This window comes from Sciurus carolinensis, chromosome 4 (assembly GCF_902686445.1).
Source record: "Sciurus carolinensis chromosome 4, mSciCar1.2, whole genome shotgun sequence".
In the NCBI taxonomy this organism is placed as follows: Eukaryota; Metazoa; Chordata; class Mammalia; order Rodentia; family Sciuridae; genus Sciurus; species Sciurus carolinensis.
Genome location: NC_062216.1, coordinates 105,790,164 through 105,805,428, shown reverse-complemented (window position 1 = coordinate 105,805,428; position 15,265 = coordinate 105,790,164). Strand labels below are relative to the sequence as shown.

The following is a 15,265-nucleotide window of genomic DNA, read 5'->3' as shown; positions in this document are numbered from 1 at the left end:
AAAAGAAAAAAGAATTTAAAAAGGAAATCTACTTCCTTAAATCTGTTTCCTTAGCCTGGTAACTCTAGCTAAGCTTTTAAGGAAATAGAAGTCAGGAACCAAATTATTTTAGGTTAAAGAAGAAAACTATACATGTGACTCCAAACTTTGAAAACATCCTTATACAACATCATTCTAAATAAGTTCATCTAAATTTGGGCAGAAGAGTGGCAATTCTAAGTGTTAACTGACAAAGAAGTCACAGTTTTAACACTCCTTTGATATACTTTCCAAAATGAGAAAATTTTAAAGTTGCCTTGTAATTAAAAGGCCTATTATACATACACACACACACACACACACACACACACACACTTTTCACCTGTTGTCTCCACTTAGCAAACTGTTAATAAATTAAAAATACTTAAATTTTCAGGAAATAAAGAGAGCAGCGATAATCTTAAATAATTCAGTGTTTTCATCCCCATTTCTCTGCAGAATAGTACCCAACCAACAAATGGCCAAGAGGCCATTTCTTCCCTGGGTTTGGACTTAACCAGCTATCATTTGGCATAACCAACTGACAGTGATTGATCTTCTCTAGATAAAAATTTATTAGATCATCCTCTTTGGTGCAAAGGAGCTGTAGGCAGCTCTCTCCAAAATCCTTAAAACAAATCTTAACACGAACCGCTAAAAACTAAGAAATTTCTCAAAATATCTCCAAGAAAAGTATATTTCCTTTCCCTTTGCATAACAGGGGCCTCTTATAACACACAAACAAGGCACTCTTTAAAAAGTCATTTTACAGTGGTACAACCACAAGTCTAGATCAAACGTTCCACTTTCCCTGATGACAACAGCCCTTCAGAGGCTTCCTTTATGGCCCCGGATGCCCATAGGTTCCAGAGGTGACAACAAACAGGGATGCCAAGGGTCAGCAGACAGGTAGTTGGTGGAGCACTCTTCCGCGTGTCTTTCAAAGCGCTCCACGCTGTGTCCACCGGACTTCACGCCCAGGGATGCTGGGCTCCAGCGCTAGGGCCACGACTTGGCCAGTCGTTGGGAGACTGCAAGAGCGCCCTATTCACGTCGCCTCCACGTCCACCTCCTCCTGCAAGAGTCCCCTCCCATTGCCACTGCACGGACTCTCGGGTTGCCCTTATTGTTGGCCGCGTCTGTCTGTCACTTTGTGGGCCTTGTGACATGAATTGATGAGCTAGGCACACCTTCCGTCCTTCCAGAAAAAAACCCCGTGCGGATCTGTATAGATTCCCCCAGGCGCTCCCAGAGCCTACGCCGCGGGTCAGGGGGACGCGCAGCTTCCCCCTCCCACCCTCACTCCTCCCATCCCTTAAAAAAGAGAGAGAGAGAGAGAAACGACCAACGCAAATAAATAATACCGTTCCGAGCCTGCGACGTCTTGGGTGCCCTCTCCTCCCCGCTGGGCTCAGAGCGCTCCAGCCCGGGGGAGGCGGCGGCGAGAGACAGTGGCCGGGTCCGGCGGGGCGCGGGCTAGAGACGGGTGCAGCGGGCCCGCAGGCGCCGCACTATGCTCCCCAGCGCCGTGGCAGCGGGCGCCTACTGGGACGTGGTGGCTTCCTCCGCGCTCCTCAATCTCCCGGCAGCACCGGGCTTTGGCAACCTGGGCAAGAGTTTCCTGATCGAGAACTTGCTGCGGGTCGGAGGCGCCCCGGCGCACGGGCTGCAGCCACCCCCGCCCCACGGCCCGGCGGCCTCCCTACCCACAGCCGCGGGCGCGCAGCTCCGGCCGCTGCCCGCCAGTCCCGTTCCCCTCAAGCTGTGCCCTGCGGCCGAGCAAGTCAGCCCAGCCGGGGCACCCTACGGCACGCGGTGGGCATTTCAAGTGCTCGGCCCCTCGGCGGAAGGCGCGAGGCTGCCGGGCCGGGCTCCGGAGGACCGAGACTGTGCTTTCCAGCCTTCTGCCCCAGGTGAGCCAGCTCTCCCCTTCCCAGCAGCGCTGACGCCCCGGCGGGCGCCCGGGGACCTGGGCTCGCCAGTATTGCGCACTGCGCCAAGGGAGTGCCAGCCTGGGACCTTCCTGGAGCATGTCGAGATTTAGTGGAGATGCCATTTGGGGAGTAAGGAGGAAACCACAACTTTTGTGATTATTTTTTGCCCCAGCCCAGCCCATAGTTTCCTTCCTGTCTCCTCCTTTGGACAGGTAGTAGGGCTACTTTGGACTTTTGACCTTAACGGGAAAACCCCGAAGGCGCCTCTAACTGGAAAGGGCGCCTGGGTTCCTAGATGCCTGTGGAGCTGGACCAGTTTCACGGGGTTTCCCAAGTATAGCGTTTCTAGTCCGCCGCTCCTGTCCCGGAGGCGGCCCTGCGGAAAGTTCTTGGCGAGGAGAGCTTCGCGGGGCCTGCTGTGCGGGCTGTTGCCATTCACCTTTGCGAAGGTCCGGGTTGTTCAGGAAGGCTTGCGAAGGTCTTTGGAAGAAGAGTTGCGCAAAGTTTTGGCTCTCTCGCCTCTTTAACATTTTGGAACATTCAAGGCGCAAAGAAATCAAGGCCGACTTTTTTCTTCGTGCTGAGCTGAAAAACAGCTGAATTGGCAACTGGAGTAGGGAGTTCACTAATAAATAGGAATTTACCAAGAGAAGGATAGTTTGGGTTTATTTTAATTACCATATAAAAGCTAGCTGGGGGATTGGGACGAAGGAAGGATGCGGACTGTTAGGTAAAGTTTATGGAGAGGCTGCCGAAATTAGCGATGATAAAAGGACTACGATTCTTAGAGACTTGGAAACTCAGCTCCAATTGAATTAATTTTTTGGCTGCGTCCTCAGACGATCTTAACTCATTCTTTTAATCCCAATGGGTTTGTCCAGAATGACTAATAGACGCTTTTTCAGCAGTTTCCATTGTCCCAGCAAACTGCCGGATCAAATTTATTACTAATGGCTTTATAGAATTTAACATGTTTAGAACCTGTCCCAGTCTTTCAGCTTGAAATGATTACTAACAGAATGGAACAAATATAATTATATGAACACAGATCTCATTCACATAGTGTAAAACCTAAATCCATTTAGGAACAGGAACAGATAAAGTTAAGGCGAGGCTTATGTGCCATGTAAGTGTGAACCGCTTTGTTTTTGAAGTATGAGGAAGATTAGAAAAGTGTAAAGCAGGTCTACATAGACAAAGAATTAGTAAATAATCTAATAAATTATGAAGAAAATCTTGATGATTTGGCATTGTGTTCAGAGAAGTTACTTTTCAAGAATTCTTAAATTGTTAATGATTGTCTCTCAACCATGAAAAACTACATAATTTTACACTGTGAGGATTTTACAGATTAAATAAATCAAATGCACATCAAATGTAGATTGTTCAATAACCCTTAAAATAATTTCATACACATATTCATTTCATTCAAAATATTGCAATGAGTGGGCAAAGGATTTCCTAACTACATTGTTTTTATTTTCAGGAACATATTCATTCTTGTACACATATTAAAGTGTAACAACTCAAAAAATGTATTTTTTGGAATAAATAAGAGGGTACAAGAATTTATATTTCCTTTCAAATGAAAGTTGAAGCATATGTATTGTCAAATGTTTTAGTCAACCCTCATGGAGACTTGATGTGTCCCTATAATGATTTTCACTTGAACAAACAACCTTTTGTTTCAAAAGACATTTTTGTAAAGAATGCATGTAATTTTTGAAAGTGGAAATACATCTAAAGAAGGAAGAAAAAGCCCCATAAGTTTGTACCTACAATTATGCTCTTTAAAACTGGAATTCACATTTATTTTTACAATTTAACAAAGTTTCTGAACATTGTCCTAGTTTAAGTGACAGATTCTTACCTTACTAAATGTGATGGAAATTCTTTATATAGTATAGATTATGAAGTTGAAATGAGTACCAACCATTTTATCTATTATCTGGAAATTAGGTAAATATGAACTAGTAATTGATATTCTGTAGAGAGCATGAAAGGTAACAATATTTCTTTCTGAAATATCAGTGAATGATTAGTACTGATGTTTTAGACACTAGGGAGAAAATTATAAAATGTGATTTTAATAATTTGAGCTTATTGACAATTCACTTTATTTCAACCTTAATATGTTGATTGCATCTGTCTAGATGTTGAATAAGCGAACTCAGAGTAGTTTTTAAGTGCAGTGATGAAATATAGCATTGTTTAAAATTTAGAGAATTTATGCCACTCTGTGTATTTTTGCTTAATTTCTTTGGTTACCTACTTCTAATTATACTACATATTTAATTCAGCACATGCTTACTGAGGCTATCTCATGTGTCAACTTCTGTTTTAGGATCTTGGCATAATCATGGAACAAAAGAAATAACTGCCCTGTGGGGCTTACATTCCTTGTTCTGTACTATTTTATAGGTTACCAATCATTAGCTTTTTAATCTTCATAAAGGGCCAACCAGTTAGCTATTGGGATTCATATCTCTTTCTACAATGAAAAAATTATTTCACTTGCTAATTTTGTTTCTTTTCCCAAATACTACTTGAAATATCTGTGGACTCGTGAAGGAGAAAAAATCTTTAGATTGATACTTTAGTAAACTTCATTGACTATGAGAAACTGATGAAGGATGGTACAACTAATTGCATTCAAATCACCCTAATAAATCAGATTATGATTTTATACCTCAGCTTTTAAGGAAAGAAATTGACTTTCTTGTCATAAAACACATCTGAAAGGTGTTGACAGGTGAGTGGTAACCCAGCTTTACAGGTCATAGATGAAAGTATAGCTGTCAGTGCTTCATCCCAGAAAACTGGCAGGTTTGAATATTTCCAGCAAGAAAAGGAACACACCATACTATATGTTGTCCAATTGTTTATATAGAGTAATTTAAAAACTTTTGTTTTAAATCAAAGGATATCCTTGAAGATTTGAGAGAGACACATTTAGTGCAATAGTGAGTAATGAATAGATTCACCTCCATTTTTTTTTTATCTGAGGGAAAAATGTCTCAGACTTGTTATAGTTTGTTAGTAGAAACCAGAAGACTTTCTCAGTAAAATCCTAATGATCAGAGATCCTCCCCTATAAGTTCACTAATGTTATTATTTGGAAAGTGCTGTTATAGATTTAAATATGCATATGTTTATGTATAAAAGAAGGTCTTGGAAAGTGAAAAACTGAACATTTTAAATTTCTCTTGGTTCTGAGAATGCCATGAATTCTTCAAAATAAGTGGAACAAATAGTTTTGCTTTTTAGTAACATGTGTTATTTAAAACAGTTTCAAAATAATTGACAAAACTATCTTGTATTAAATGTGCTGCATACAAAATGATTGGAAAGCTAATGTTTATTCTGGATAAGTGAGTTTGTTCTTTTTTTGTTAAAAAGTAATTTTTGCCAAGTGAGTTGTACTCAATAGTACAGAAATGGAAGATCCTGAGTATTTTTGCTGTCATTCAGTGAGGGTTATTTACCTATTATTCCTTGATTTTGTCTGAAACTGCTTACACTTACGTGTTGAGTTCAAAATAGTAGTATATACCTCCTTTGTTGAGATACACTCCGAGTATGAAATAACATAGCCTGTCATACATTTTAGGCACTTGGGGCATGAATAAAATGAATCTGTGTTCAAAGTGGGGATTCCAGTCTAACTGAAGACTTTGTGATCTAATTTAAATCAGTCTATAATTTTTGTTGCTAAACTAAGTTCTAGATTTGTTTTGGAAAATTGAAACATTGCAATCTTACATGTTAATGCTGACCCAGAACTAGGATGAGAGTGGGCACCCAGAACAGGACAATGATGTTCTTTACTTGGCCATTATCCCAGTCATCCTTTGGTGGAATTTGTAGATAGTATCAGAACCAAATTTTTACTCTGTCTGTATATATTTTTTAATCTGCTTATTATATCTTTGTAGTTAACATAACAATAACTTTTACATAGTTTTTGAATAAACAGCTATGAACAAATTTTTATATGGCCCCTAAGTTCATCAATACTTTCAGGTTTGAGAAATTCTTACTCTCAATAGTACTAAACAGAACTAACAGTCCATTTATGTTTGGTACTGATTGAGTAAGCCACACTCCTTAGAAAATAATATTTGAGTTGGAGCTACAGGGGGGCAAAAATTTATGTGCATTTTACTTGCCTGCAACTTTAGCATCTGTTCATCTCCTACCCCCAACACACACATCTCTACTTTGTTCAACCAAGTCAATGTCAATATGGTAACTTGGGTTGTTGCTACTGAGGTTTAATAATAAAGCAGGAGTGAATCCAAAAGTCAAGTAGGAATATCTAGTGTGATTTTTACTTAACTCTTATTCACTTTAGATATTTGAGGCATTATTTTAGGAGGTACAATAGTTTGAATGCCCAGAAATTTATGAACAGGCTTATGTAGCATTTAAACATAAGATACTAAATAAGGGTGTCAAGTGTGATGGGTTATTTAAAGGGACTGTGAAGGGTGACTTTTTCTATTGATTTTTCTATCTATCCAAACATTTTTGTGTGGTACTAGGGACAGAAACCAGGGCCTTGCACAACCTAGGCAAGCACTCTACCACTGAGTTATATCCCCAGCCCTTTATCTATGTTCATTTGCCATCATTGTGGCTCAAATCCTGGAACCCAAACTGTGCTTTGGACTTCCTCTTTGTGTGTACCCCTTCTTGTGCCCACCAGGAAACATTTCTCTTTGCTGTAAGTAGACATTTCATGGTTATGTTTGCTGCTGAATGATGTTAGAAATGATAACAACTTGAAAAGTAAAGGACCAACATCCATGCATGATTTCTGTTTTAATAGTTATGTTCATAAAATGCTTTGACATTCTTTGACTAGGAAAGCTTTTTACAAAAGTAAAATGTTCTGTTGACAATGTTCATAACTTCAGAATCCATCGTTTTTGTTTTGAGGGAATTTTATTGCCAACCTTAAAGTTTTCTCTTATAGGTTTGTTTTGTTTTGTTTTGTTCTGTTTTTTTTTTTTTTTCAATTTTTTTTTTTTTGTGGTAGTGAGGATTGAACCCAAGGGTGCTTCTTTACATTGAGCTACACCTAGAGCTATTTTATTTTTTATTTTGAGACAGGGCTTCACTAAGTTGCTGAGACTGGTCTTGAACTTACAGTTCTACTGTCCTAGCCTCCCTAGTCACTGCAATTGCAGGGGTGCACTACCACACAAGCTCCTTTATATTTGTAATGTTCATACTTTTAAGTCAGTTTAAATAACTTAAGTTTTTATTCAAATGCACCTGGAGTCTGCCAGGAGTAAAAGGCAATTGCAAAATGAAACAATATGATTTTATCTAGAAATGCTTGTTAGAATCCTCATTTAAGACTTCATTAGATCATGTTTCTATTTTATACTCTGTTAGTAAGAAATTGGATTTTTGCCTTAACACATAATATGCTTACCAGACCCTTGTATATTTTATTCCAAAATATTTTATTTTCCTCTCAGTAATGTTTCCACTTTTAATGAAATCTCTCCCTTTCATTCTTTTTAGCCTCCAGTCAGTTCTTAACTTGGCAATGCCAAATGATTCATCGCTTTATATAAAGTTACCATAACTGATTTCATTTTTAATAGCATTATTCATTTTGTCAACCAGTTATTAGTTGTGAATATTTCAGGGGCATAGTTTTGTGAGTTATGTGAACAGTAAACTTGAGGCACTAAAATTCTCTCTGAAGTAAAGATCAAAAAGCCTCTAGAAGTTTTTAGACTTTTCTTTTAGAACCAAAGAATCTAGGAAAAGTAAAGAGAAAAAAAAAAAAAGAAGAAAGAAAGGGGAAAAATTAATCTATTTAAAATATATTGTGGGATATTTAATTGACTTATTATTTATAAATATTACAAGATGAAGTAGGTTTTTCACTTTTCAATAACAACCTTAATCTTAGTAATTCTAAATGACCATCAGAAATAGAATATATGACAGAGTTCTACACGTCTGCTTGAGAAGACTCCAAATTTCATGTTCTTTAAAACTTTAAATCTCTAATACTTTTCTCAATTAAAACATGGGAAGGAGTTAGTTATTCTTTGAAAAAATTTATGTACATTCACAAGATAATAGAAGCATGACTGCTTGGTGGGTTTTTAAATAGACTAACCTGAGGCTGGATTGAGTTTAAGTGCATTATACCAATCCTGTAGTTATATTAGGTCTGAAACAAAAACACGTTCTGTTTCTTCAATTAAGATTAGGATCATACCTACTGATTTACAAATTTTCTATAGGTACTTTTGCATTGCAATTAACCTGAGAGAATTTGTGACTCATAAAACCTAACAAATTTACTTTTAGGTCCTTTATAATAATAAAAATATAATAAATATAATAAATGTTGACAATGCTTTCTCCAAAGCATAAATAACAAATTTGGCAAATTTTTAACAACCATATGGTTTTCTGATCTGATTTTAGTAGTACTTGTATCATTTTAAGGTCTAAATTCAAGTCTAAGCTCCATATGGTACTGATTGAATAAGTAAGCAATTTGTGTAACTTCACTGAACCTGTTTTTTTAATTTCAAAATGTGAACAGAGGGTAGAGTCAGCACTTGACTTTCAAGCATGTAAGTCAGAAGTTCATTGATAAGGAACAGGAAAAAAATGTGAAAAACTTCTTCCCACTGTTTCACCATAAATGAACTATTGGTAAAAGGGGTATTGCTATACAAGAACCCATCCCAAAACTTGGTGGCTTAAAGAAATCATTTATTATTTTTTCTCACAGTTTTGTGCATTCATTGACTGGGTTCTGCTGGGAGATTCTCACTCAGAATCTGATACAGCAGTTGCAGTTGGTTGCCAGTTGGAGCTGCAGTCCTCTGAAGAATCTATTGGCCAGATGTCCAGGGCTACTCACCTGACTGGCAGTTGACACTGGCTGTTGACCAGGTGCTCAGTTGGAGCTGTTCATTTGCAGCATCCACACTTGGATTTTCCTGGTGTCTTAACCTCCTTATTGTACAGAGACTGGGTTCTGAAAGGGAGAGTTCTGAGAGAGCAAACATTCCAAAAACCCCACAGTTTTGGAACTGTCGAAATTCTGGACATTCTGGAACTTCTATGACATTCTGGATCCTCCCAGGCTAGGTCTTATCATTTTAACTTATGAACCAGTCTAGCAAGTTCTAGAATGTCACTACTGCCATATCTCTCGAGTAAGCAAGTCACTAAGACAATCCCAAATTCAAGAGAAGGGGAGAGCTCACCTTTCAATGGGAGGAACACCAAATATTTTGTAGGGATTTTAAATCTGCCAGTGGGTGAAATAAGGATAACGAATATCAGACAGTTCCCACTCCACCTGTCTTGTTCTGGAGTAGATCAGGTAGGAATTAATCACATACAGTCAGAGGCTCAGAAAGCCTTTGCAAAGGCTTTTAGAAGTAGTTTCAAGAGCTGCAGGTACAATTTCTTAGAATATTCTCTTCTGTGACCTTGACTTTATAAATACAGCAAGACAAATCCTCAAACTTAACTTTTTTTTTTTTAGCTGCTAATGAAGGCTTCTAGAAGGGTGAGGCACCAGTGCTGGTGACCCTAGATAACTATGATGGTCACAGTGATTAAAGTCCCATAGCTGGAGAGGAAGCCAGATCCTATCCAGTAGTTGCTGTTGTGAGGATCCATGAGATGTTGATGGAAGTGTCCCAACAATGCTTCTCATTGCCTCTTGCTGCACACAGTGTTGCTGCAGTCCCAGCCTTCCCTGCAGCCCTTCCTTATTCCACTACATCTCAGCCACCACGACCAGGTGAATTTTTCTACAATGTAGCTTTCATTATATCACCTAGCTACTCAGGAAAACATAAATTATCCCTGTTGATGGCAAATGAAATGAAATTCTCTCTGACCTTCAAGACTTTCATTTCCTCAGCCACATTGATCTCTTCTAGAGTGTTGTCCCTTTGACCTTGTCCCAGTACCAGACTGTTCTTCTTAACCTTTTTTATGCATCCTAACCATCCTTACCTCCTTTCCTTTGTTCATGTGACTTACCCCCAATGCTGTCTTTCTTTTCTTTTGTCATTGCAAGTGCTTCTCACATAGATAAAGGTCCTAATTGAGATGTTTGTCCTGCTTAAAGCCTTCTTGGACCAAACCTTCCTAACAATATTCTTTTCTTTTCACTTGTTTCTATTTCAGTAAAAGTCTGGACCATATTGTTTCTCTTTATGTGTTATCTTAGTATAGATCTCAAGTTACATAATAATGGCAGGAGAAAGGCTAACATTTATTGCATGCCTGTTAAATATCAGGCGTTGTTTTATGTTCTTTTTAGTGATCTCATACTGGCTAGCCATTATAATCACCTGTAGAGTTTTTGTTGTTGTTGTTGTTTTGTTTTTGTTTTTGTTTTTAATGCTGTACAAGTCTACCCATTCCTACCTAGTCTGATTTAACCCAGTTGATACAGGGCCCAGGCATCTGTATCTTTGAAAAGTAGCCCAGGTAATTCTGGTTTTGGAAAATACATAGTATGAAATTCTTAAGTTTCATCTTTTCCTTGGGGAGTTCATCAGCTTTGACAGAACACATCTAATGTAGAATACTGAGAAATTTATATTTCATTTTTCATTAGCATGTTCAGATATTTAAGTTTAGGAACTTTTCTTTCTTTTAGAAGCATAAATTCTTGTAGGAAGGAAAACTAGTCCCAGCACACAGTGCAACACTTTGCATTTGACAGATGATCCGTGATACATATTATTTGCCTTGAATTGAAAGGAAAGAATCAAACTGTACTTGACTTGGCTTCTTAAAGAGCTGTATTAAAATATTAAGGCCTATTTTTTTCTGTTTGAAAAATACTCTTGAGGCAAAAACTGCTGACTTCTACTGTTTCCCAATGAACAGAGGGGAAAGGACGAATTTATCTAACTTGTTTTCCCTGCTGATTGAAGGGAAGGATGGCAATTGAATCACTAAATGAATTACTTTTAGTTTCACTATGTGATAGATAAATCAAATCTCATTACATGATTGATATTTCTTAGGTCTAACTACTCAAAACAAACATTTTGCAATTCTTTGGGGTTTTGTCTCCAGGTAGTCTGTTTAATTGCGTATTATTTTCAAATCAGAAGTTTAGGTTTCTTTATTGCCAGAGCCTGTGTACCTGGCAATTAAAGGAGTGCCTTTTAAATTTATTTAATTTCCTTTTATTCTTTCCCAGAGGCTTTTATTTTTAAGCCTTCTGCATTAGTAAGATATCTTGGAATCTTGTCTCATTTCTCCTCATCTTTCTTGAAATGTGCTGTCCAGTCTGCACTGCATTGCAGTGGACCCCTGAAATTTATTTGAAAGTTTTACTAGTGATCTTTGGTATTCAGTCTTTGAAATGTCACCACAAGTCAGTACCACAGTTTGCAGTGATAATAAAAAGAATTGGTTTCATGCCAATTAATTTCCATTGTCCTTTTCTGTCAATAAAGAAGAATGAAAGTAACAAAAACCAATTAAAATTATTGTTTTCTAGACAACAGAATTTTGAAAATAATTTCTTTACAGTTAGACTTGTAACTCTCCTTTGCTTGGGATATTTATATCACATAGCCATCTATTTAGATCTACTTAGATCTAGTTTTGCAAAAGTAAGGCTAGTTCACCAGTAAGTTGGCTCTAAGTTCCCATCTTAACTAGATATTCAAAATAATTAAAAGACATTTTGCATCTGTGTCTTCAAATAAATTAGAACCTGTGATGAACTATGGAAAGTTCATAAAGTTTTCTGTAAATTTAGTCATTTGGTTTCAGACAGGCCCTGGTTTTGTTCCCAAAAGTTTAAGCCCTTTTGTTTTTAAGTTGTAATAACTTCCCATAGAAAATGAAAATTTGATTTATTGGTGGAATGTGGAATTTGGAGTAACCTGAAATGCTGTACCAAGAGGACCTGAGCTCATTTAGGACCTGTCCCATGGGTGTTCTTTTCATAGGAAAGGACATTCTTTTTCTCCCATAGACATCTTGGGAGATGTGTCTATTTTCCAGACTCCAGCTTTGAATAATTGTCATAGTCTGTAAATGAAATCCCCACCCCTCATAGCTAATAACTTATTACTATCCTAAAATCCTATTGTTTCTCTTGCCTACTTTTTTACTTTGCTGAAAGCAATCATAATCACATTCTAGATGCAGGCCCATTTAAGGTTGAATGTTAATGAATGAATGAATGAGATGGCGTGTGTTAAATTCATATCCAGTCCAGTGCCTGACTATATAGTAAACACTCCTTAAATATTATCATTATGACTATTGTTCAGTAAGCCTACCATGAATCATTCATAACACAGTGAATGATGAAGTAATTGCATCTAAACTGCATGGATGGGGCTTGAATGCCTATCATCCAAGATTAAATGGCCATTTCCCCCCTCCATTTTTCAGAACATCTTCAAAGTAGTTCTTAAGACTTGCAAAAGTTTTCATACATCTGTTCACTTATCATTTTGTTTTCATGAAGTTTGAGTTTTCTTTTTTCCTCTTTTCTTTAAAAAAGTCTGTTTACAAATGTTAAAAGTCTAAAATATATTTTAAGTGCATTGCATTATTTTAAATGATTGTTTCCTGTTGTCATTGAGCACTGAGGCAATCACATGCCCAGAGATTGATTAGCATTTGACTTATGTCAGAGTAGGAGCTTGTGAAAAAAAAAGGGAGCACTTAATTGGAATTTCACAGTGATTTCCACATAAACCAGCTTAAACAAGGTGTATTTATGTATAGCAGTCAGGAATTGACTAATCTCCTTTGTAAATATATGTGTCAAAGAGATGATTTCAGATGGCGAAGAACTTCTATACAATAGAACTTCAAGACTGGTCTTGTCACAAAGTGTGAGAGCTAGTTTTTTTAGCCCAAACTGGAATCGTTACTGTAGATTTCGACATTTTTGTAGTTACGGATTTTGATACTGTCGTTTTAATTACAACTTTCACGTAAGGTAATGTATAGCAGTACAAGGGACTGTTCAAATAAAATCTTTCTTGTTAAATCCAATGTTAAAATTAGACATCTTCAAACCACATTTATCACACATGCATTTAATTGATTACTTAAGGAAACCATCTATTTGTTTTAATCTTTTATTTTCTCATTTTTAGGGCCGTGGAGTTAGACTGATTTTGGCTAGAATAGGAAATGTGTAATTTATATATACATTGCATTATTATTTCAATGGTATCACTAGCGTACAGTCTTATTTTCTGTGTTCTATATTGAGCAACAAAGATCAAGTAAACGAATTTTCTTTGGTATTTCCATCTAGCACAATAAATGTTTAATTTTTGTATGTAAATGCAACATTACTGACTTTTTTCCTTCTACCTAATAAAAAGAAAAAAAGAAAAAGGAAGGAAGAAGGAAAAGCCTAACAGCATAATAAACATGACTTAATTATCTATGGAATGTTTATTTTGGAGGGGAAACAAGTGAGCTAGCAGAAATGCTTAAGAATAAACACAATGAGGCAATATTTATACTTGGAAATATAATTCTATTTTTCAAAGTACTCCATATGTCCATAGTAATCATGGAAATATAAATCTGCCTAAATAATGCCATGTTCTTATAATTAAAGATATAAAATTCAAATGATTTTTCATTTCTATGATGGTTTTCTAGTTGATATTAGAACAATTTATGATAACAATGAAACTAAAAAAACAGCTTTTGGACTTTTTGAACACCAAAATATTCTCTTTTTCATGCCTTTGCCTTAGTTACATGTTTTCAAAACAGTGTTAAAACAAACACGATTCTCTGGAAATCCAGATATTTGAAAACTAAAAACATTAATATTGACAACTTTCCATTGTATTATAAGAAGAAATCTGCATTAATGACTAATTTCTAATTTTAGGGCCTTCAGGACCCTGAAATACTATAATTTTTTTACTGGGCAATATGTTTGTGTTGACGTATGCTTTAAAGAATTGGTAAAAATAAGCATACATTTATCAATTTATTAAAATGCAAATCTGAAAGTACTGTGTTCTTCAAAAAGGTTATGTAGTCATATCAGAACAATTTTTCTGGGCTGGGGAGATAGCTCAGTTGGTAGAGAGCTTGCCTTGCAAGCACAAGGCCCTGCGTTCAATCCCTAGCACCGCAAAAGGAAACAAAACAAACAAACAAAAAAAATTTCCTTGTGTAAGTACAAAAAAGAAAAGAATTTGTCACTTGAATATGACAGGAGAATAAAAAAAATATTTATTTTAAAGTCATGTTTTAGGCTCCAAGGTCATCAATTTTGGAAGATAGCATATAGGAAGGTGTGTATGGGGGAGCAGGAAAGTTTGATCCTTGATTTTTCCCTAAGAAAATGACGGAAATGTCTTATTTCTTAGTCTTGAACATCATTAGTTTAATTACTAAAACGCTGACTATTTATGATGTGCTAGGCACTCTGCTTGGTATGCCATGGTAAAAGCAAGTGCCCACCTTCAGGAAATCTCAACCACATTTATACTGTTTTAAACTCATTGTATTAAGGATAGTATATGTAAGACACTTAACCAAAGCCTGGCATCTGGAAAGTTCTCAATAAAGAAGAATTGTTATTCACATTCTGTAATATCCTTTATGACTATTTTTTTCATCCACTAAGGAACAGAGTTAAAAATTTCATTTAAAATGTTAAATTCAATTGAAGTGATACATCATTTCTATGATGGCATTTATACTCAAAATTTTGGAACAATCTCTGAAAATAGTGAAACTTCAAAAATATAGAATTTTTGGACACTAAAATGGGTCTCCTTTACAGACATTTGCTATAAGAATAATAACTATTTCATACATATCTCTGGAAAATTTTATGAAAGTTAAATAAAATGAGAACAGAATTATTTGGCAAATCACTACACTGTAAACACTTATAAATACTTTTGATTTAACTAAATTTCTCTGGAGATAAAATATGATTATTCTTAAGTACTTAAAAAACATGAAAATGTGATCAGAAACATCATTTTTTTGTTATGGAATTGTTCAGTAACTTGGGAATTCCACCAGCTTGGGAATTCAACTATGTATATATTTCAAATAAACTTTATTCTAAAAACAAGAGGTAAAGTGATAGAATCTCTTTCAAAATTAAATGTAAACACATAATATTTAAATTGTTTCTTGGTAAGTAGAATATTTAGAGTTGTGTTATTTAATATCATAGTCCCTTGCCACACCAGTCTATTTAATTTAAATTACTTTGAATTAAAATTTCAGTGGCCTTATCACATTAGCCAAATTTTAGGAGCTCAGTAACTTCA

At 36.4% G+C, this 15,265-nt stretch overlaps 1 protein-coding gene across 1 annotated transcript in view; it reads left to right on the top strand.

The window, feature by feature from the left end:
* Nucleotides 1-1,294: 1,294 nt before the first annotated feature.
* Dbx2 (developing brain homeobox 2) overlaps nucleotides 1,295-15,265 on the top strand; it is a 36,323-nt gene continuing 22,352 nt past the window's right edge. Inside the window, exon 1 of the mRNA XM_047550443.1 lies at nucleotides 1,295-1,931. Within this exon, the coding sequence (XP_047406399.1) occupies nucleotides 1,532-1,931 (400 nt within the window). The 5' untranslated portion in view covers nucleotides 1,295-1,531. The remainder of the gene's footprint in view (nucleotides 1,932-15,265) is intronic.